The sequence below is a fragment of the Lactuca saligna genome, chromosome 3, assembly GCF_052625555.1.
Source record: "Lactuca saligna cultivar CGN05327 chromosome 3, ASM5262555v1, whole genome shotgun sequence".
NCBI classification, from domain to species: domain Eukaryota; kingdom Viridiplantae; phylum Streptophyta; class Magnoliopsida; order Asterales; family Asteraceae; genus Lactuca; species Lactuca saligna.
Genome location: NC_136419.1, coordinates 11,356,074 through 11,372,391, shown reverse-complemented (window position 1 = coordinate 11,372,391; position 16,318 = coordinate 11,356,074). Strand labels below are relative to the sequence as shown.

General features: G+C 32.2%; 4 protein-coding genes across 5 annotated transcripts; 1 reads left to right on the top strand and 3 right to left on the bottom strand.

The window, feature by feature from the left end:
- Positions 1 to 88: 88 nt before the first annotated feature.
- LOC145034470 (uncharacterized) lies at positions 89 to 1,696 on the bottom strand. The gene is made up of 4 exons (XM_078982887.1): positions 1,564 to 1,696; positions 1,368 to 1,474; positions 533 to 567; positions 89 to 398 (listed from the first exon to the last, which is right to left on the bottom strand). Exons 1-4 carry the CDS (start codon positions 1,564 to 1,566, stop codon positions 331 to 333), a joined length of 213 nt encoding a protein of 70 aa, XP_078839013.1. The 5' UTR covers positions 1,567 to 1,696; the 3' UTR covers positions 89 to 330.
- A 6,217-nt stretch (positions 1,697 to 7,913) lies between these two features.
- On the top strand, positions 7,914 to 9,160 carry LOC145034468 (cytochrome c oxidase subunit 5C-1). 2 transcript variants are annotated; one of them, XM_078982886.1, is made up of 2 exons: positions 7,914 to 8,047; positions 8,808 to 9,160. In XM_078982886.1, exon 2 carries the CDS (start codon positions 8,817 to 8,819, stop codon positions 9,006 to 9,008), a length of 192 nt encoding a protein of 63 aa, XP_078839012.1. In that variant the 5' UTR covers positions 7,914 to 8,047; positions 8,808 to 8,816; the 3' UTR covers positions 9,009 to 9,160. The 2 variants fall into 2 exon arrangements, with proteins under 2 accessions (XP_078839012.1, XP_078839011.1); XM_078982885.1 differs by having other exon boundaries at positions 7,936 to 8,051.
- A 1,883-nt stretch (positions 9,161 to 11,043) lies between these two features.
- Positions 11,044 to 13,059, bottom strand: LOC145034467 (protein ABIL2-like). The gene is made up of 8 exons (XM_078982884.1): positions 12,823 to 13,059; positions 12,669 to 12,751; positions 12,430 to 12,580; positions 12,243 to 12,342; positions 12,091 to 12,151; positions 11,882 to 11,970; positions 11,670 to 11,812; positions 11,044 to 11,571 (listed from the first exon to the last, which is right to left on the bottom strand). The coding sequence occupies exons 1-8, from the start codon at positions 12,925 to 12,927 to the stop codon at positions 11,431 to 11,433; spliced, it is 873 nt and encodes a 290-aa protein (XP_078839010.1). The 5' UTR covers positions 12,928 to 13,059; the 3' UTR covers positions 11,044 to 11,430.
- An 872-nt stretch (positions 13,060 to 13,931) lies between these two features.
- Positions 13,932 to 15,967, bottom strand: RPN12A (regulatory particle non-ATPase 12A). Its single transcript, XM_078982883.1, has 6 exons — positions 15,751 to 15,967; positions 15,218 to 15,296; positions 15,006 to 15,108; positions 14,642 to 14,905; positions 14,438 to 14,549; positions 13,932 to 14,203 (listed from the first exon to the last, which is right to left on the bottom strand). Exons 1-6 carry the CDS (start codon positions 15,853 to 15,855, stop codon positions 14,063 to 14,065), a joined length of 804 nt encoding a protein of 267 aa, XP_078839009.1. The 5' UTR covers positions 15,856 to 15,967; the 3' UTR covers positions 13,932 to 14,062.
- Between the last annotated feature and the right edge of the window lie 351 nt (positions 15,968 to 16,318).

The following is a 16,318-nucleotide window of genomic DNA, read 5'->3' as shown; positions in this document are numbered from 1 at the left end:
GCAATTTACAAACCTATGAGGTGTAAATTGGAATGATAACAAATATGGTTCCAAGTTAAATGTAAAATGATAACCCAAACCAAAGGTCTCAAATTCAAATCCTCGAGTTTTTCCCATATACTTACATTAAAAAAAAAAGTGTCAATAGAAAAACAACCATGTCTTTGAAAGATACATGGTACAAGATTACACACACAAAGCAAAGTAGAAGAGATGTATATTTTCTACCCAAAGGAATTTTCTTAACAAGAAAGTTCTACCAAAAAAATAAAAAATAAAAAAGCAACCTATTTATCTATATTCTAAAAACAAAGAAACCATTGGAATCACTCAGAAAAATATGATGGAGACGCCCATTGATAAGCATCCAACAGCCACCCATGGGCTCAACCGTTCACCTGTTTCAAATATTAACCACAACTCAGATTCCATATCATATATCTCATTATGAAAAAAATAAAAAAATAAAATAACAATAATAATGAAAATGAAACATGGTAACATCACATGCTGATGTACATTGTAACATTACCTATTCTAGCAGCCTTCCAGAAGAATCCCCGAAATCTGCAATAACACATTATCAGAAATCAAACTTAAGCAAAACAACAAATCAATTTTATCATTATAAAAGGTATTGTCATTTGTATCCATTTTGGGATTTTGTAGACATAAAAATCCCTAATCATGACTCAATTTATAGGAAGACAGATCATCCACCAAAACAGGTCTTTCAAAAGAAACTATAAGCCAGTGAAATTTAATAGAAACAATCTTACCAATAAACCCCACCACTCATAAACACTAATAAGGAATTCACCATCTAATCCAAGATAAACAGGCTGAAGAAAATCACTTTGCTCAAAATTAGATCACTTCTTTCAGATCTCCATGCAATTCACAGTCTTAATTCTTAACACTGAATAACAATGTCATACCACCAAATCTATTTCGACATTGTGTAGTGATCACCTATGAATCTAGTCTGACACTTGATCAGAACCTAAAATAACCAAATTTTACATGGTAAATCCTAATAGATCCTCCAAAAACCGATAGAATGTGTGTATAGAAGTGCAAGGAACCAGGATTTACATAATAAAGTCAGAAGATTTTTAAGATTAACCCTAGTAAAAGAGTATTGCGTACATAGAAATTTCTGTTATGATGAACCTTTCAATAACGGATCCGTTTCTTTCAATTTTGAATAAAGGGGAAGTTTGGAAAATAGTTCTTGATCTTTAACAGTGATCAAAGCTCATATTGATGTTTTCTAGGTCAAACGATACCTAAATCCGGGGTTGTCAAAATATAGATCAATAGCGATCAAATTAGAGACGATTAGAGATTGACAGGGAGAAGCTAACCCTGTTTTTTGTTCAAGGATGGTAGGAAACTGCATCTTCAAGAAAGTGCATGTGCATATTACCAACAAAACCACCGTCAGAAATGAATGGAAATTGAACAGCGCCGACTGTATAAATCAAATTAACAATTCATAAGATTAGATTTATGAAAAATCGATACAGAAACCCATGGAGTGTAAGCAATTTCTCAATTTACCATGTTAGTGGAACCGTGAGAATTGAAGCGGAGGGTTCTTCTTCGTCGGCTCCGATTCAGATTTAGTTACTCGCCAAAAATGAAGCGGAAGCAACAACATATACGACATCGTTTAGCTTGTGATTCCGAAAAATTACTTAGCTCACATTCAATACTAATTAGTGGGAAAGAAGTCATTATATTACTTTGCTATAAAATTTTAATTTTGAAATTGATTTTTTTTCTCAATTATATAACTATATTCATAAATTGTTTGCAATATCAACCAAATGACCGGTCATTTGGTTGATATTCAATAAAACTATAAATATAATGACACAATTAAAAAAAATAACTAGGTGTCAAAATCAAAATCGAAATTGTTTGCCTCATCCATAACATTTTGTTGGTATAAAGTCTGAACCTTGTCTTTTAGTTGTTTAGATCTCCTTTTAGGGTTATTTTGATCAATTTTGGTCCAAATATCATGGTTTTTGGGAGTTAGACGTCCCAAATGGGTTAACACTTCATATCTAAGGCCTTGAGGGGTTCTCATGGCATAAATGTGCCAACTTTATGGTCATGGAAGTCCCATGCAACCTTCAGACCATCATTTTGGCCTTTTGGAGCTTCTAATGTCCATGCATGTGAGAAAGTTGGGACTTTATGTGATCTTTTTGTCCCTAGAGTCCAGATCTATGACCTCATGGTCTATCTTATACTTTTGTTGGTGTGTTGTAACATCCTGACTCCAATGTATAATATATATATATATATATATATATATATATATATATATATATATATATATATGTTTGCGAATTAATTGAGTAACTCAACGAGTGGGTGCCCCAACTCGTCGAGTAGAGTCAATTTGGACATATGGGTTTTACAACTAACTCGGCGAGTCGGAGAGACCAACTTGGCGAGTTGGCGTTGTGAGTGGAAACCCTAATCTTCTGAGTTTGTTTCCTATTTAAAGGGCCTCAAGCCCTCATTTCCGCCTCCCTTATCACCCCACCACTCTGTGAAGAACCCTAATCGAGTCTTAGCCTTGTGTGTGCAAAAGATAAGCTAATCTTGTGATTTTAGTGCACTTTTGGAGGAGAAGTTGAGAGCATCAAAGCTTGGATCAAGAGGAGACTTTGGATCTAGAGATTCTTCAGGGATTTGCTTCAGTTGGAAGTAAAAAAGATGCTAACTTGATCATTTCTTTGTGAGATCTTATGTTAGAGAGTTTTTAGGGTTTTCTCCCATCCATCTTTTGACAATGAGTTATTTGAGCATATTATGAGGTTGGAACCTCAGATATGGACTGTAGGTGATGCTTGTTAAATGCATTAGTTTTAATCCTACTTTTTAAATATAATTTAGACACACAAAAGGCAGTGTACCTGTTAATTAGTGGTATAGTTAAGCAAACAGGGTATCGAACACAGGGAACGGTAATTAAACTAACTACTAGAATTATCTAAAAAAACAAATAATAAAATAAAAGTGGTTTTCTCTAGTTTTGTAAGACTATAAACTTAAGCACTTCACTAACACTCAAACAAAACAATTAACAACTAAAACAAATAAAAATCAACTAAATTCAATAATTACGGAGACTTCTGTTCATGTTCAACTTGCTTATCCCTATGGTTGATTTTATGGAAAGTGCAATGGATTAATTTGTCAATGGCTATCAATTGATGTGATTAGGTTCATGTTCACTATTACTAATCCTTAGAAAACAAATCAATTCAAATAGTGACCAATTGGTTAAATTAATGAGTTTACTAGTTTATTGATTCGGGTTAAGTAAGACTTGTAGTTAGCTAATTTAATTACCAATTCAATTAACTTATCGTATGGTTGTTCGTCACACAAGCTCCCACATTGATTTACCTATTTTCTAATTAACCCCTAGTTTCATGTTCACTATTCCTAGACATATAACATTTTTTTCACATAAATTATACGAGACATGCAATTAAGAGATGTTCATGCAACTTAATAGACTTGAATAATTAACATAAAATAGTTATTGGCAACACATGAGGATTTTTAACAAGCTTAACAAAACAAAATTCACCAAATTAAATAATCCAAACAATAAAATTCAAACCATAGTTATAAGTTTGTCTACCCTAAATAGAAGCAACGGGAATTTAGCTCATATTCATAGCAGAAAACATCTCACAAAGTAAACCTAATGATTCAAACATGATGTAAACACTAGATTAAGAAAATAGAATATATTTGTGCCTTTCGATCTCCTCAATATTGAATGCTAAGGTTGATCCTCGAGTTCCAAAGCTCGAGTAGCACTTTCAATTGCAATTTAGTCTCCAAGGGTTCTAGAAAAGAGTCCTTGTCTTGTGAGTTTATGCCATTTATATAGTTTTCTGAAAATAGGGGTGACTCGTCGAGTCCATAGACCGACTCGCCGAGTCCCTCACTTAAAATCCGTGTGCGATAAGGCACCAAATGGTTCGTGAATGTTCATGCCTACTCGTCGAGTATGTGTCCAACTCGCCGAGTTCTTTAGGTTTTTTACTCTTTTTCTTCTTTCTTCAATTCTCGAGCTTCCGATTGCATTTCCCGCTTCCTTTTGCTTCTGAGCACGTCTTTTAGGCTGAAAATACAATTTAAACATAATTAAGTACCTTTTGTTCATAAATTGAAATAAAATAGCCAAAAAGTATTAAGATTCTACACAAAGTATATAACTAAATATGCACATACCAAAATACCCCACACTTGACTTTTGCTTGCCCCCAAGCAAAATTGAATTTTAGCACACTAGCATCACATAAGATAATCCCAATTAAACCCAACCATTATGTCAAGACCGCAACGCATGCATTTGTGTCTAAAAATTTTCCTAAGGACCCCCCTAATCCTAAATACTTACAATCCTCATAAACACTCGCTCACTTCTTGTGAACAATGCTCATTTTATGCATCCCTCTGAATCTATCCGCATAAAACTTTCTTAACCTCAATGTATTTTTGGTCAAGCAACCCAAGCATACATAATCTAGAAAATTGCAACTTTTTGATACCACAATGGAGCTCAATTTTTCACTTTTTTGATAATTTGATCTTGATTTCTTTGAATTAACCACCTTCTTGTTTGATTTTTGGTATCTTCACATTTTTTATTCTTTAGAATTTTGATATTTTGATCTTCATACTTTGACTGTTCCAAAATTCTTACAGCTTTTTCTTGTAATTCTCTCTCTTTTTTAACATGTATCTCACTTTTTTTTTTTCACTCAATACTTACATGCTTAAGCAATGGCGCTCGACTTCAACCTTTATTGGTTAAAGGTACTAGTCTTCCTGGATACATCTCAAGTACACAATACTAAACATATTGCGTCCTTCAAACTAAGTGAGGTTGTGTTTTTGTCCCGAGATTTCACTAGAATAAAGGAGGCCACAAATGCATTATAACTTGTATAAGCTCAACTAAACATTTGGATCTTCAAAGGATCATTAAACATAATACTAGCATGAACCCTAACTGCTTTTACCAAAATTTCCTAAACTAACCCTAGCAATTATTGTGCAAATTTTTTTTAATTAATCTAAGATTCTAAATTTTAACTAAATGTAACCAACCCCCACCCCCCACTTAATTTATGTAATGTCTCCATTGCATATCATGCATGATAAAGAACATTAAAATAAACAAGGAATTTGAACAAACTCCCTGGGATAGTAGTTGCGAGGTTGATCGTCTTCTTGTAAAGTTTCATTTTCAGTTGACTTTGGCATGGGAACAGCCCATCCATGCATTGGGTATCAAATCTCGTGTGGTACAAATCCTAATATAGACGGAAAAACTCTTGGAAATGCTCGAAAAATGATCTTCAAAAATGTAGTCAATTGTCGTGTCAAATGTCATCAAATTGTGGGCTTGAAAGATAAAATCATGGTCAACTCATCGAGTTCCTACGGTAGCTCACCGAGTTGAAGCGTAATACTGGGATAAGTCGAGTTTTTACACTTGGACTCATCGAGTCCATCACTATATGGACAAATTTTATATATAAACTGTGAAATTTATATATTAAATTGTGAATTGATTGTATTAAGTTGTCATTTTTTTAATGATTTTTGTGTTTGCTTATGAAATATGAAACGAAAGAAAGATTATACACAAATCTGATCTTCTCTAATGTTGAATAAAATAAGTAAAATTTAAACTGTGAATATTGTGTAAATAAAGTTTGAAAGAATCATTAAGCTCCAGATATGAATATATAAATGTAAGTTTTAAGTTGAGAATATGATTATAAATGTAAAAATTTTGTGTATTAAATTATAAATTGGTTGTATTGAGTTGTTAATTTTATGTATTAAACTATAAATCAACTGTATTAAGTTGTGAATTGGTTGTATTAAGCAGTGATTTATATATATATATATATATATATATATATATATATATATATATATATATATATATATTTTGTGTTTGCTTCTGAAATATGAAATGGAAGAAACATTATACATAAATATGGTTTCCTCTAATTTTGAATAAATATATAAAATTTAAAGTATGAAGATTGTGTAAATAGACTTTGAAGGAAGCACTTTGCTTCAGATCTGAAGTTATAAATGAAAGTTTTGAGTTGAAAATATGATTATAAATGTATAAATTTTGTATATTAAACTGTGAATTTATTATATTAAGTTGTGAATTTTGCGTGTACTAAATTGTAAATTGACTGTATTAAACGGTGAATTGATTGTATTAAAGTTGTGTTTTTTTTATGAAATTTGTGTTAAAATAAGAATGATTTATGTGTGAATTTTTTGTATTAATTTCTTGTAAATATATTTATTTGTTGTGTTGTATATGTATGTGATAATGCATTAGTTTTATAAATATTTTGTATTAAATACTGAATAATTAAATTAACTGGTTTATTAAATTATGAATATAATATTTAAGCAGTCAATCAATGGTTTTATATTCAAATTTGATTTGGAATGAATGATGGTTGTGATGGTGGCACATGTGGTTGGTGGTGACGTGTGGTAGTAGTTGGTGATGGTGATGATAAAATTTGAGTTTGACTTCTTTGAATATGTGAATTAGTGTACAATAAATTGCATTATGTTATGTTTTGAATTTCATGTAAGCAGCTAAAAATGAATTGTATTAAGGTGTATATTTTATATTAATTATGTTAAAATATGAATAAATGTAAGCATAAAAACATTATACTGTGTATTAGTGAATTAATATGTTTATTAAACTGTGAATATGATATTTTAAACTATGAATATATATATTTTTCTAAACAAATCTACAATTTAGAAAAAAAAAATTAATTTGTTAAAGGCATAAATCCTTTTTTATTTATTAAAAATTTGTATATTTTTGCTACAAAAATAAAATGATATGTATTAAAAACTATTACTAAAGAAAAGAAAATTACAATGTTTGTTCTATTAAACTATGAATACGATCAGAAAATGTCATTGAATTAGATGTTTGTCCAGCGGTTGTCCGACCACGGTTCGGTGGTGGTCCGACGACTGTCCAACAGCAGCAAGTGACAATTAGTTGTAAACTAGGAATGAAAAAAACTTGTTTAATATAATATTGAAAAATGGTTCTTAGAGTTCTTAATATTTTTTTGTTCTCATTTGAACCATTATATATATATATATATATATATATATATATATATATATATATATATATAGGGTAAAGTGAATATACCTAACAACCTTATATAAGCTTAGGTACCTAACTTCGTAATACTACATCGGTTTGTATCATATTTACATTGTAATTGCCTAAGGTTCTTAAACTTCAACCACATAACTTGATTACTTCCAAAATCTTTGGACTTTTAGCAATATCTTTCTTTTACATCACGTATTTCTATCGAATACCACCTATGGACTTCATATCCTACCTCTACAAATGAAAGAATGTAGGAGAAATATAATAATGAATTTCCAATTTTTTTTGAAGTAAATCAAGTTTAGGGATGAAGTTTAAGAACCTTGGATGATTGCAATGAAAATTTAATGCAAAATGACGTAGTTTGATGAGGTTAGGTACCTAAGCTTATATAAGATTGTTAGGTATATTCACTTTACCCATATATATATATATATATATATATATATATATATATATATATATATATATATATATATATATATATATATATATATATATATATATATATATATATGAATTCAAGGTATCATAATTTTGAAACAAAAAATTGAAAGTTTAATGACTAAACTTATATAAAAAAGATGGAGCGACAAAATAGTTTTATGGAGGGGTATTGGTGTATACGGCATAAATTAAGGTCCTGATCTGGAACATTCAAAATTGTAAAAGACGTAGTTGCAATTTTCCATTGACTAGATACAAGCCGAGAATCCGGAGTACCATTACAAAGCGCACATCCGTAGGGCAAGTGAACGGCGAAAAAAGCGTTACCGGAAAGTCTCATCAGCTTCATCTCCGCTGTCTTCTGTAGGTATTCCTTCCCCCATCCCTCTATTGCATCTTGTTTCTATCTCTACAAACAAAGATTCAACTTCAATCAATCAGATCTATAACAACCATAGATTCACACGAGTTTAAGCTTTCTTATACTTCTTCACGCTCATCCGATTTATTTTGTTGTATAACGAATATAAACTTGAATCGATTTGTTTACTTCTATCTGTTATTTGACTTGATCGATTACTATCAAAATCGTTATCGCCATTTTTCATTGTTTATTGATAGACTTAGTAATGGATTAGGGCATTTTTCATCTTTTGCTTTAGCTCCAGTCCAAGCTATGAATTTAAATCATGGAAACAATGAAGTACGATTGGTGGGGAAAACATCTGACCTGTATAAACGCATAGCCCTTAACTTTATGTGAGCAAACGCTAATTATAGCAATAAAAGTCTACTCATTTCATGGGTATGTCTTGTTATTCGATGTGGTGTGTAAGTTATTTTAGTACAATCTAAAAAATCCTTTCATTTCTCTCTATTCTATATGAGTTCTGGAATGGAAAAACGAAAGAGTTGCAAAGAGAAGAATGGATAAGATTACAAACTGTTGTATACCTGTGTCGAAATTGTTCATATGTATAGTGAATTGATCTTTTATCAGTCGATTCTTTTTAAAATCAGTGAGTTAGAGTTGCTTGTGAAGATTTAATATTTATGGGCCACAGTTTCTGTAAGGTAATGGGATGATTTACTGATATTCATGTTTGTTTGGTTTTGAGTACAGAATTAAACCATGGTTGCTGGTAGGGTTGCTCATCCAGTTTTGAAAGGCCCAAGTGTGGTGAAGGAGTTAATCATTGGATCAGTGCTTGGGTTAGCTTGTGGTGGTTTGTGGAAAATGCATCACTGGAATGAGCAAAGAAAAACAAGGGCATTTTATGACCTTCTGGAGAAGGGTGAGATAAGTGTGGTTGTAGAAGAATGAGGACATTTTAGTCATCATGATATGTTTATGACCAAGGCTTTAAATCAGAGATGATACTCTGGATTTTATTTTTTTTAAATAAAGTTTTTGTATTGGATTTGTGCACAAAAGTTGCTCTTTTGTTAAAACTCTGAAAATGTTGTTTTTCTTGATTCTTGTTGTTGAAGATGCTATTGTAAAACCAAATTGCTCATGTCATGGATTTACAAAAGGCGAATTCGATAAGACTGTAATGTGTTTGGTATGCACTCGAACAATGTTGGACATGGATTACTTGCTTTCACATCTCACGTCTTTATCATAAAAACAGCTTAAAAGCTTTGTTTGGTTGTGTTGTGGTGGCAGTATCTTCTATGTCCGGGTTAAAGGCCTATCATCATGTGAAATGTTAGAAGTAAATCAGATATGTGAACTTGAACTCAGCAAGTGGTTAAAAATAAACAGTCATCCTAGTCTATCTAGTTAGTTGAGTGGCTCTGCGGATCCATTGCACATCTCTGTAAATAGCTATAATCCTCTGAGGAATTGGCAAAAACAAGGTAAAATTGGTCAACTACCAATTCCTCAAAGATATTATAGATCCGTAGAAGTGTACAATGGATCCGTAGAGCCACATATGCAGAACCATTCTAGCCACAATTTTTTTTTTGTCATTTAGTGTTGCCACGTCGTTTCCTCATTATTATGTGTCATTCCTCAAAGGATTAAATAGATCCGTAGGGCTGATAGTTCTCAACACGACCTGCGACACGATCCGCAACACCACACGAAATAAATGGGTTTGGGTTGAGTTTTTTAACCCGCCAACCTGTTTATTAAACGGGTCATATATGAGTTTCTCTAAAAATAAACGGGTTGACCCGCAAAACCGTTTATATTTTCAATAAAAAATATTTTTTACTTTTAAATGTATTTATGTATCAAGTATCAATATTTAATAAGTATTATATAATAAGTATTATCTATGTTTGTATTAATTTTTAGTTTGAACATATTTCTATGAATATTTTTAATTTTAATTTGGATGTTTAAGACTTAAGTAGGCAAGTGTCTAAAATTCGGATATGTTTGCATCAACCATCAATAATTTATTCATATTTAATTGTTAATTTTATTTATGGAATCTGACCCACGAATACAAATCTGACCCACGAACCTGCCAACCTGTAAACTCGTATAAATAAATGGGTTGGCGGGTTATATATGAGTTTATGTTCCAAACCCGCCAACCCGTGACCTGCCAATCTGTAATCTGTATATTTAAATGGGTCGTGTTTGGGTTGACAAATTTGGACCCGCCAACCCGTGGCCCTCCAACCCGAACACGACACGATTGTCAGACCTATAGATCCGTATAGCCACCTTTGCGGATCTCATGATCATTTTTCAAAACTTAAAACTTCATGGTTATTTCCTTAAAATGCCCCTTAACTTTTGGTTATTTCATGAAATTTCTCTAATTATTATTAATATATTATTGGTGGGTTTTCTGAAATAGTTTTTATATTTGAGTTTATTCAATTTATTATAAACTTAGTTTATGATATTTGATGACTAAAATATCTAAACTCCTGGCATGACTTTTTTTTGGTTATTTTCATATTTTGTAACAGTGGTAATCTATAAATATCTTTAAAATCAATATTTTTTACAATTTATTGTCTCTGACTAGTCTCCAATACCCGCGACTGCGTCTATGTTGGAACTGAAATCCCACAGTTTGACAGAATTAAATATTAATGTATGCTTGGGAATAACTTCTTCTACGCTTAATTATTAGCATTTGCATAATTGCATTTGACTTTGAAAACCAGGTTTGACCACTTACCACCAAACCCAGTATGAAAATGTGTTTCTCATAAATCGAATAAACTCTAGTCTTTCTTATCGAGTATTTCTGTTCTAATCAACACAAAATCCAAATCCAACAAGGTCGTAGGATAAGTGAAGATTAAACTTAGACTCTTACCCCACTAGGGTGGATAAACTTCTTTCAAGTGAGACCTTTGAGAAGATAAATAACGTGCCAAACACATGAAAAAAAAAGATAAATACAATATATACACATACATACATACATACATACAAATATATAATAAAAAGACGCACATAAGTATATTGGTATCTAAATCTACATAAAGATGGTAAAAGTCTTCAAAAAGTTTAAACTCCATGTCCAACCTCAAAACTCTTTTCTCACTTCCTCCTTGCTGCTTAATGTCTCCGTGGCTGCCTTATTTGAACATAACCAAACCATTATAATATTTCTTCCCTGCATTTATCTGTAAATGGTATGTCCATCTCATCCTCAATCCCGCAAATTCCATTTTTCCTTCATGTTGTTTCTTTATCGGAACCTTAAATGCTATTTTTTTTGGGTTCTAAACTTGTGAAGAAAAGACAATAAGACATATGTATATTGCTATTTATACTCGTTCTTGTGTTTATGCATGCTAAGCAACGCTTTAAAAAGGTTTCTAGTTTTCCTGGAGTAAACTTCCATATCTTTTCTTCTTTCTCTTTCAGGATACAACGATTGAGACCTCCACGCCTCCACCGGACTCTGCAATCATACGAATCAACTTCCTATAACTTCTGAACGATTCACATTATATATATAAAAAAAGAAAATAAACTATAATCGGCTTCATTTTCGCTTACTTGCTGTGTGTTTGGACTGATGGATTGATGAACAACGGATCCGTAACGCATGATCGGAAAGCTCGGACTGGCGGATCGATTAGTAGTAGAACCTGTGCGCTTGATTCTGAATCGACTTGGTGACATGGATCGTGCTCGTTTTTCTGGTAATCAGATAAACCCTAATTAGTATATGAAGTTTGAAGACGGAAAAAACTCTGTTCTTTGTTTACCTAATCCCTTGTTTAATGCAGCTTTTGCGAATGAAAATGCAATCGGACCTGATCGGAAATCAATAGAAGCTAGTTCCATATCCCTCCTCCTGACAAACAATTTTATTCCATCAACATGAACTTGGTGGAGCTCCAATGGAGGTTAGTTATCAACATTAACAGCTTTTCACCTCTAACTTCTAATACTCTACAGTTTTACTGAAATTTACCTCGAACTTGATAATTCTGCTTTTGCTTTTTCTGCTTCAACTGCTTCACAAAAGTGTCCATCTGTGTCAATAACTTTTCGTTAAAACCAATGTTCGCCATTAAAACTCAGAAGAATACATAAACTACACAAAAGCGATTCATGTACAGTTACCTGGGAGCTGATACTGCTTATGGTATTTGGGTATTTGTATCATCAATGATTGTTGCAAAAGACCTTCGTGGTCACCATACGTTTGACATGTTCGTAATCTCTGCAACAATTTCCAAAAGGATTCACTATTCAGACACATGACATATGAACATACGAACAGAAAACGAAGAACAATTGTCTTGGTTACCTGTTCGATGCATAATATTTGAAGATTTGTTTCAAAAGCTTCATCGAGATTTTCATCCAAGAAATTGTTGACTTTAGACGACACAGAGCCCAAATGGTCAATGGTGCTAACCAGAGCTTTTGACACATAATCTTTTAAGCTTTCTAACAATCTACAAGAAAGCAGCACATGACTTGTCAAAACAACGAAAGTAAACTAGAATTTAAAAAGTCAGTTTTTCGATTTCATAATCTACTTACAATTCATCATGATCACTTTTGTGATACGAATCTTCAAAAAACTCTGCAGCTGAATACAACTGCATTCTTATATTCCTCAAATCCTATAAAGTTCATTTCCTTACGTTATAAAAGAATCCGGTTAACGTGTTGAATATGTTAAAAAGAATTTAACCTTTAGACTATCAGCAAAGACCAAGCTGCGTTGCATGAAGATTTCATCATGATTTGAAGGTGGATGAAGATCATTTAACAGAGATGATCCATCCATAGCCTCCATAAACACCAAGAACACGCACACACACTGAAACCCAAAATTCTTTTTGAATAAAAAATCACAGAAGATTTGGGGTTTTATTGAAATGTGGTGAAATGAGAGTTGGCAATCAAAGAATGGGGTGTTATTGAGGGTTAATAAAGTGTCGGCTATAAAAAAATGGACAAATTAAAGATGGATAATAGAAACAAATGGTGGGACTTGATTACAGCAACTTTTGGTGGCTTATGGATGGCTGGTTTTGGAGGCAACTCACATTGATATTATCGCACACTAGTACTGGGTAATATCATATTATCATACGTAATATCAACATGAAAAGAGGGATTTTGATGGATAAATAAATTAATTTTGAACTCAATATGGTGATGTTAGATCAACTAAACTACGAACATGGTGTATTGATGTAATATTTTCCGCATAAAAAATGAATAAAAAGGTATAATAAGCAAGAAAGTAAGGGCTTTGTAGTCTGAAATGTCAACATTTTAAGGCCTGTGAAGGAGAAAAGAACGGAATTTAATATAAAAAAAATGAAGTTGATAGGTGTATTACTAATGAAAATGCATGTATCATGGAAATCTAATCTAAGAGGACCACAAAAAGGCAATAATATCTAGATATTAAATGCCATTTTCTTGTTGAGATTTCATTATCAAATTCGTTAACATTATTATCAATAATAAAAAACTTGTTTCATACCATCTTCATTAAAGTCCTCGATTTAGGACAAAATTTATAGTTTTTGTCTTTCTAGGTAAGAATATTTTTCCATTTTTTTAGCGTGTTTATTATTTTCAGGTATCACGTAACAAACGATTAAAAGTCTACCATGTTTGTAAAGATCAAATGAGATAAAATGATGTAATCCACATGTTTTAAATACACCAATCAGGTTTCATTTCTTTTTTGTTTTAAAACAATTAGTTCATAAAAAGGTTAGTAGTGGTAGGTAAAAACAGTGAAAACCCGTGAAGGCAATCAAGAATAAGCCACAAGGTTTCAAATGACCAAATGCAGATGTTGTTCAGTGTTCACGCAATTTAATAGTCTAGTACAACATGAGGTGGTTTTAAAAAAACAAATAACATTTTTTTTTTTGAAATTAAGAAATGTTTTTGAGGTTTTGATTTATTAATCAAACAATGCGCTCTAATTCCCTTGCGTAGCTGAGAGTCTGGTTAATAAGCTGGAGAGATGGAATCTCTTTGAATGGAGCCGATTCCTTAGCCTTCTGGAATACAACTAATCCATTCTTCACCTCCCACTCTGGATGCTCCTGCACATTTCATTTCAATTCATACTTTATCAAAGGGTATTTTGGTCTTTTAACAGAAAATAAATTCCTTCCACCCATCAAACATGGAAAAATCTAAAAGAAGCTACGGAATTGAACTCTGTCCATTTGACAACCAAACCAAGTATGGAACGAATATCGAGTTCCAATAAATATGTATGTGTAACAAGGGTACTTTGGTCTTTTAACAAAAAAAGATAAAAGAAAAAATGGAACCTCTTTGATGTAATCAAAAAGTTCTTGATCTGAGGAAATCAATAGCATTTCTCGTGCATCTTTAACAGTGAGGGAGTCATACGCCTTCTCACTGCACCCAGCAATCTCATCCCTACAAATGAATTATATAAAATCATGTCATAATTACTGTTAAAAAAACTCTCAATAAAAAAAAGAAGTGAAAATGCTTCCAACAATTGTCACCTGACTGTTCTTGCCAAAAGATCCATGAAATAAACATAAGTTTCATGAGGAACAGTCTGTCTAGCAGTCAATACTCGATTGTAAGCACCTTCCATGAATGATTGCTCAAGCTCCACTGCATGCTTGATACAAGTGTTTTCAAGAGCATTGGCTGAAAGCAACTCTAATTCAGTGTGAAACTCTGCAATTCTGTTCTGAACAAGTAGTCTCAAAAGATTCAGACCCAAGATTGGGTACTCTTGGGGAGATTGTGTAAGGCGATTACTGTTTTTCCAACAATAAAATAAAAATGAGTTATGACCAATGATTTAGGAACAGAAAGATTCATAAGAAAAAAAAATAGATTAGATCAAAGTATAAATACCCAGCATCTGTATAGTAAGGCTTCAGCTGGAAGAAATCTCTCTCAAATGCATCTTGATCTTCCATCTTTACACTAAGCACAACAGCATGCTCATAGATATCCCCTGAAATTGATGATTGATCAAATTATATGCTTGTAATATGAATTAAATGTACCACGATCTCAATAGAGTGAAGGAAGGTGAAAAGAAATGCAAGCTGTTGAACACTTACTTGCTATGGTTAGCTCTTGAACTGCATTAGGAGTTTCTTCAAACAATGGAGGAAGGCTTTTGAATTCTATCAGCAAGATCTGCAAGTCAAGAATCAAGAAGGATTATAGACATTTGATTATATGTCGAGTGTTACCCTAGTATGTATTTCTATCCAAAAGCACATCAGCCCTTCCAGGGTTCTATTTCATATTGTCATTAGAATAATAAAAAGAGAATACGATCCATAGTCATATATAATGACTCCCTGGAGCTCGATCAAAATTTATTAGTAAAAATAACTCCTTAACTGCAATGGCATCTTAAGTCTAAGAAAAGACTCTCAACTACAAACGAACGATACCATTTCTTAGATCTAAATTGTGGCTTTATATCTATATCTGCTAACAACAGCCGGAAAGTCTCAGTTTGTGCTAATGAATTTACTCAAGTTGTAATTTATACAAGGATCACATCAAACATGAAGACATAATAACAATCTAGGGAACACGAAAAAAAACGGCAAGTATAATTAGGGTTTATGATTGCGGGTACCTTGAGCTGAGAGAGAAGCTTCGAACAAGTATCGAAATCATTACGAACCAACGCGGCTTTGAATCGTTCAAAGAGCTGTGAAACCTCGGTTAGCTTGGGATCCATACCTTCTTCTCCAAAACTCCTCTCTGTGTTTTTCTCGGTATTTGCTTCTTCTTTCTCGTTCCCTTCTCTCCAAGAAATCTATTTTACAGATAGAAAAGTAGGCAACATTGGACCGGACTCGGATCCCATGAATCAATAAATATATTTGGATATCGTAACGGGCCTTCGAATGGACTACCTCAATTTCCAAATGTCTACTGTTTAAAATCCAATAACAAAATAAAATAATAAAGAAAAATCAGATAAAAGTTTACAACTTCTTATAAGGACAAATTTCAATAATAATTATATATCAATAAATACTATTTATAATATATAATATTTATATATTAATAAATATTATTTTATTAAATTATTAATTTCTTTTAAATAATTTTTTTCCTTTTAATTTCAGATTAATTTTCTTATTAGATTATTTTTAAAATAAGTTTTAGGTACGGAAAAGTAGAAGCAGAATGTCTCA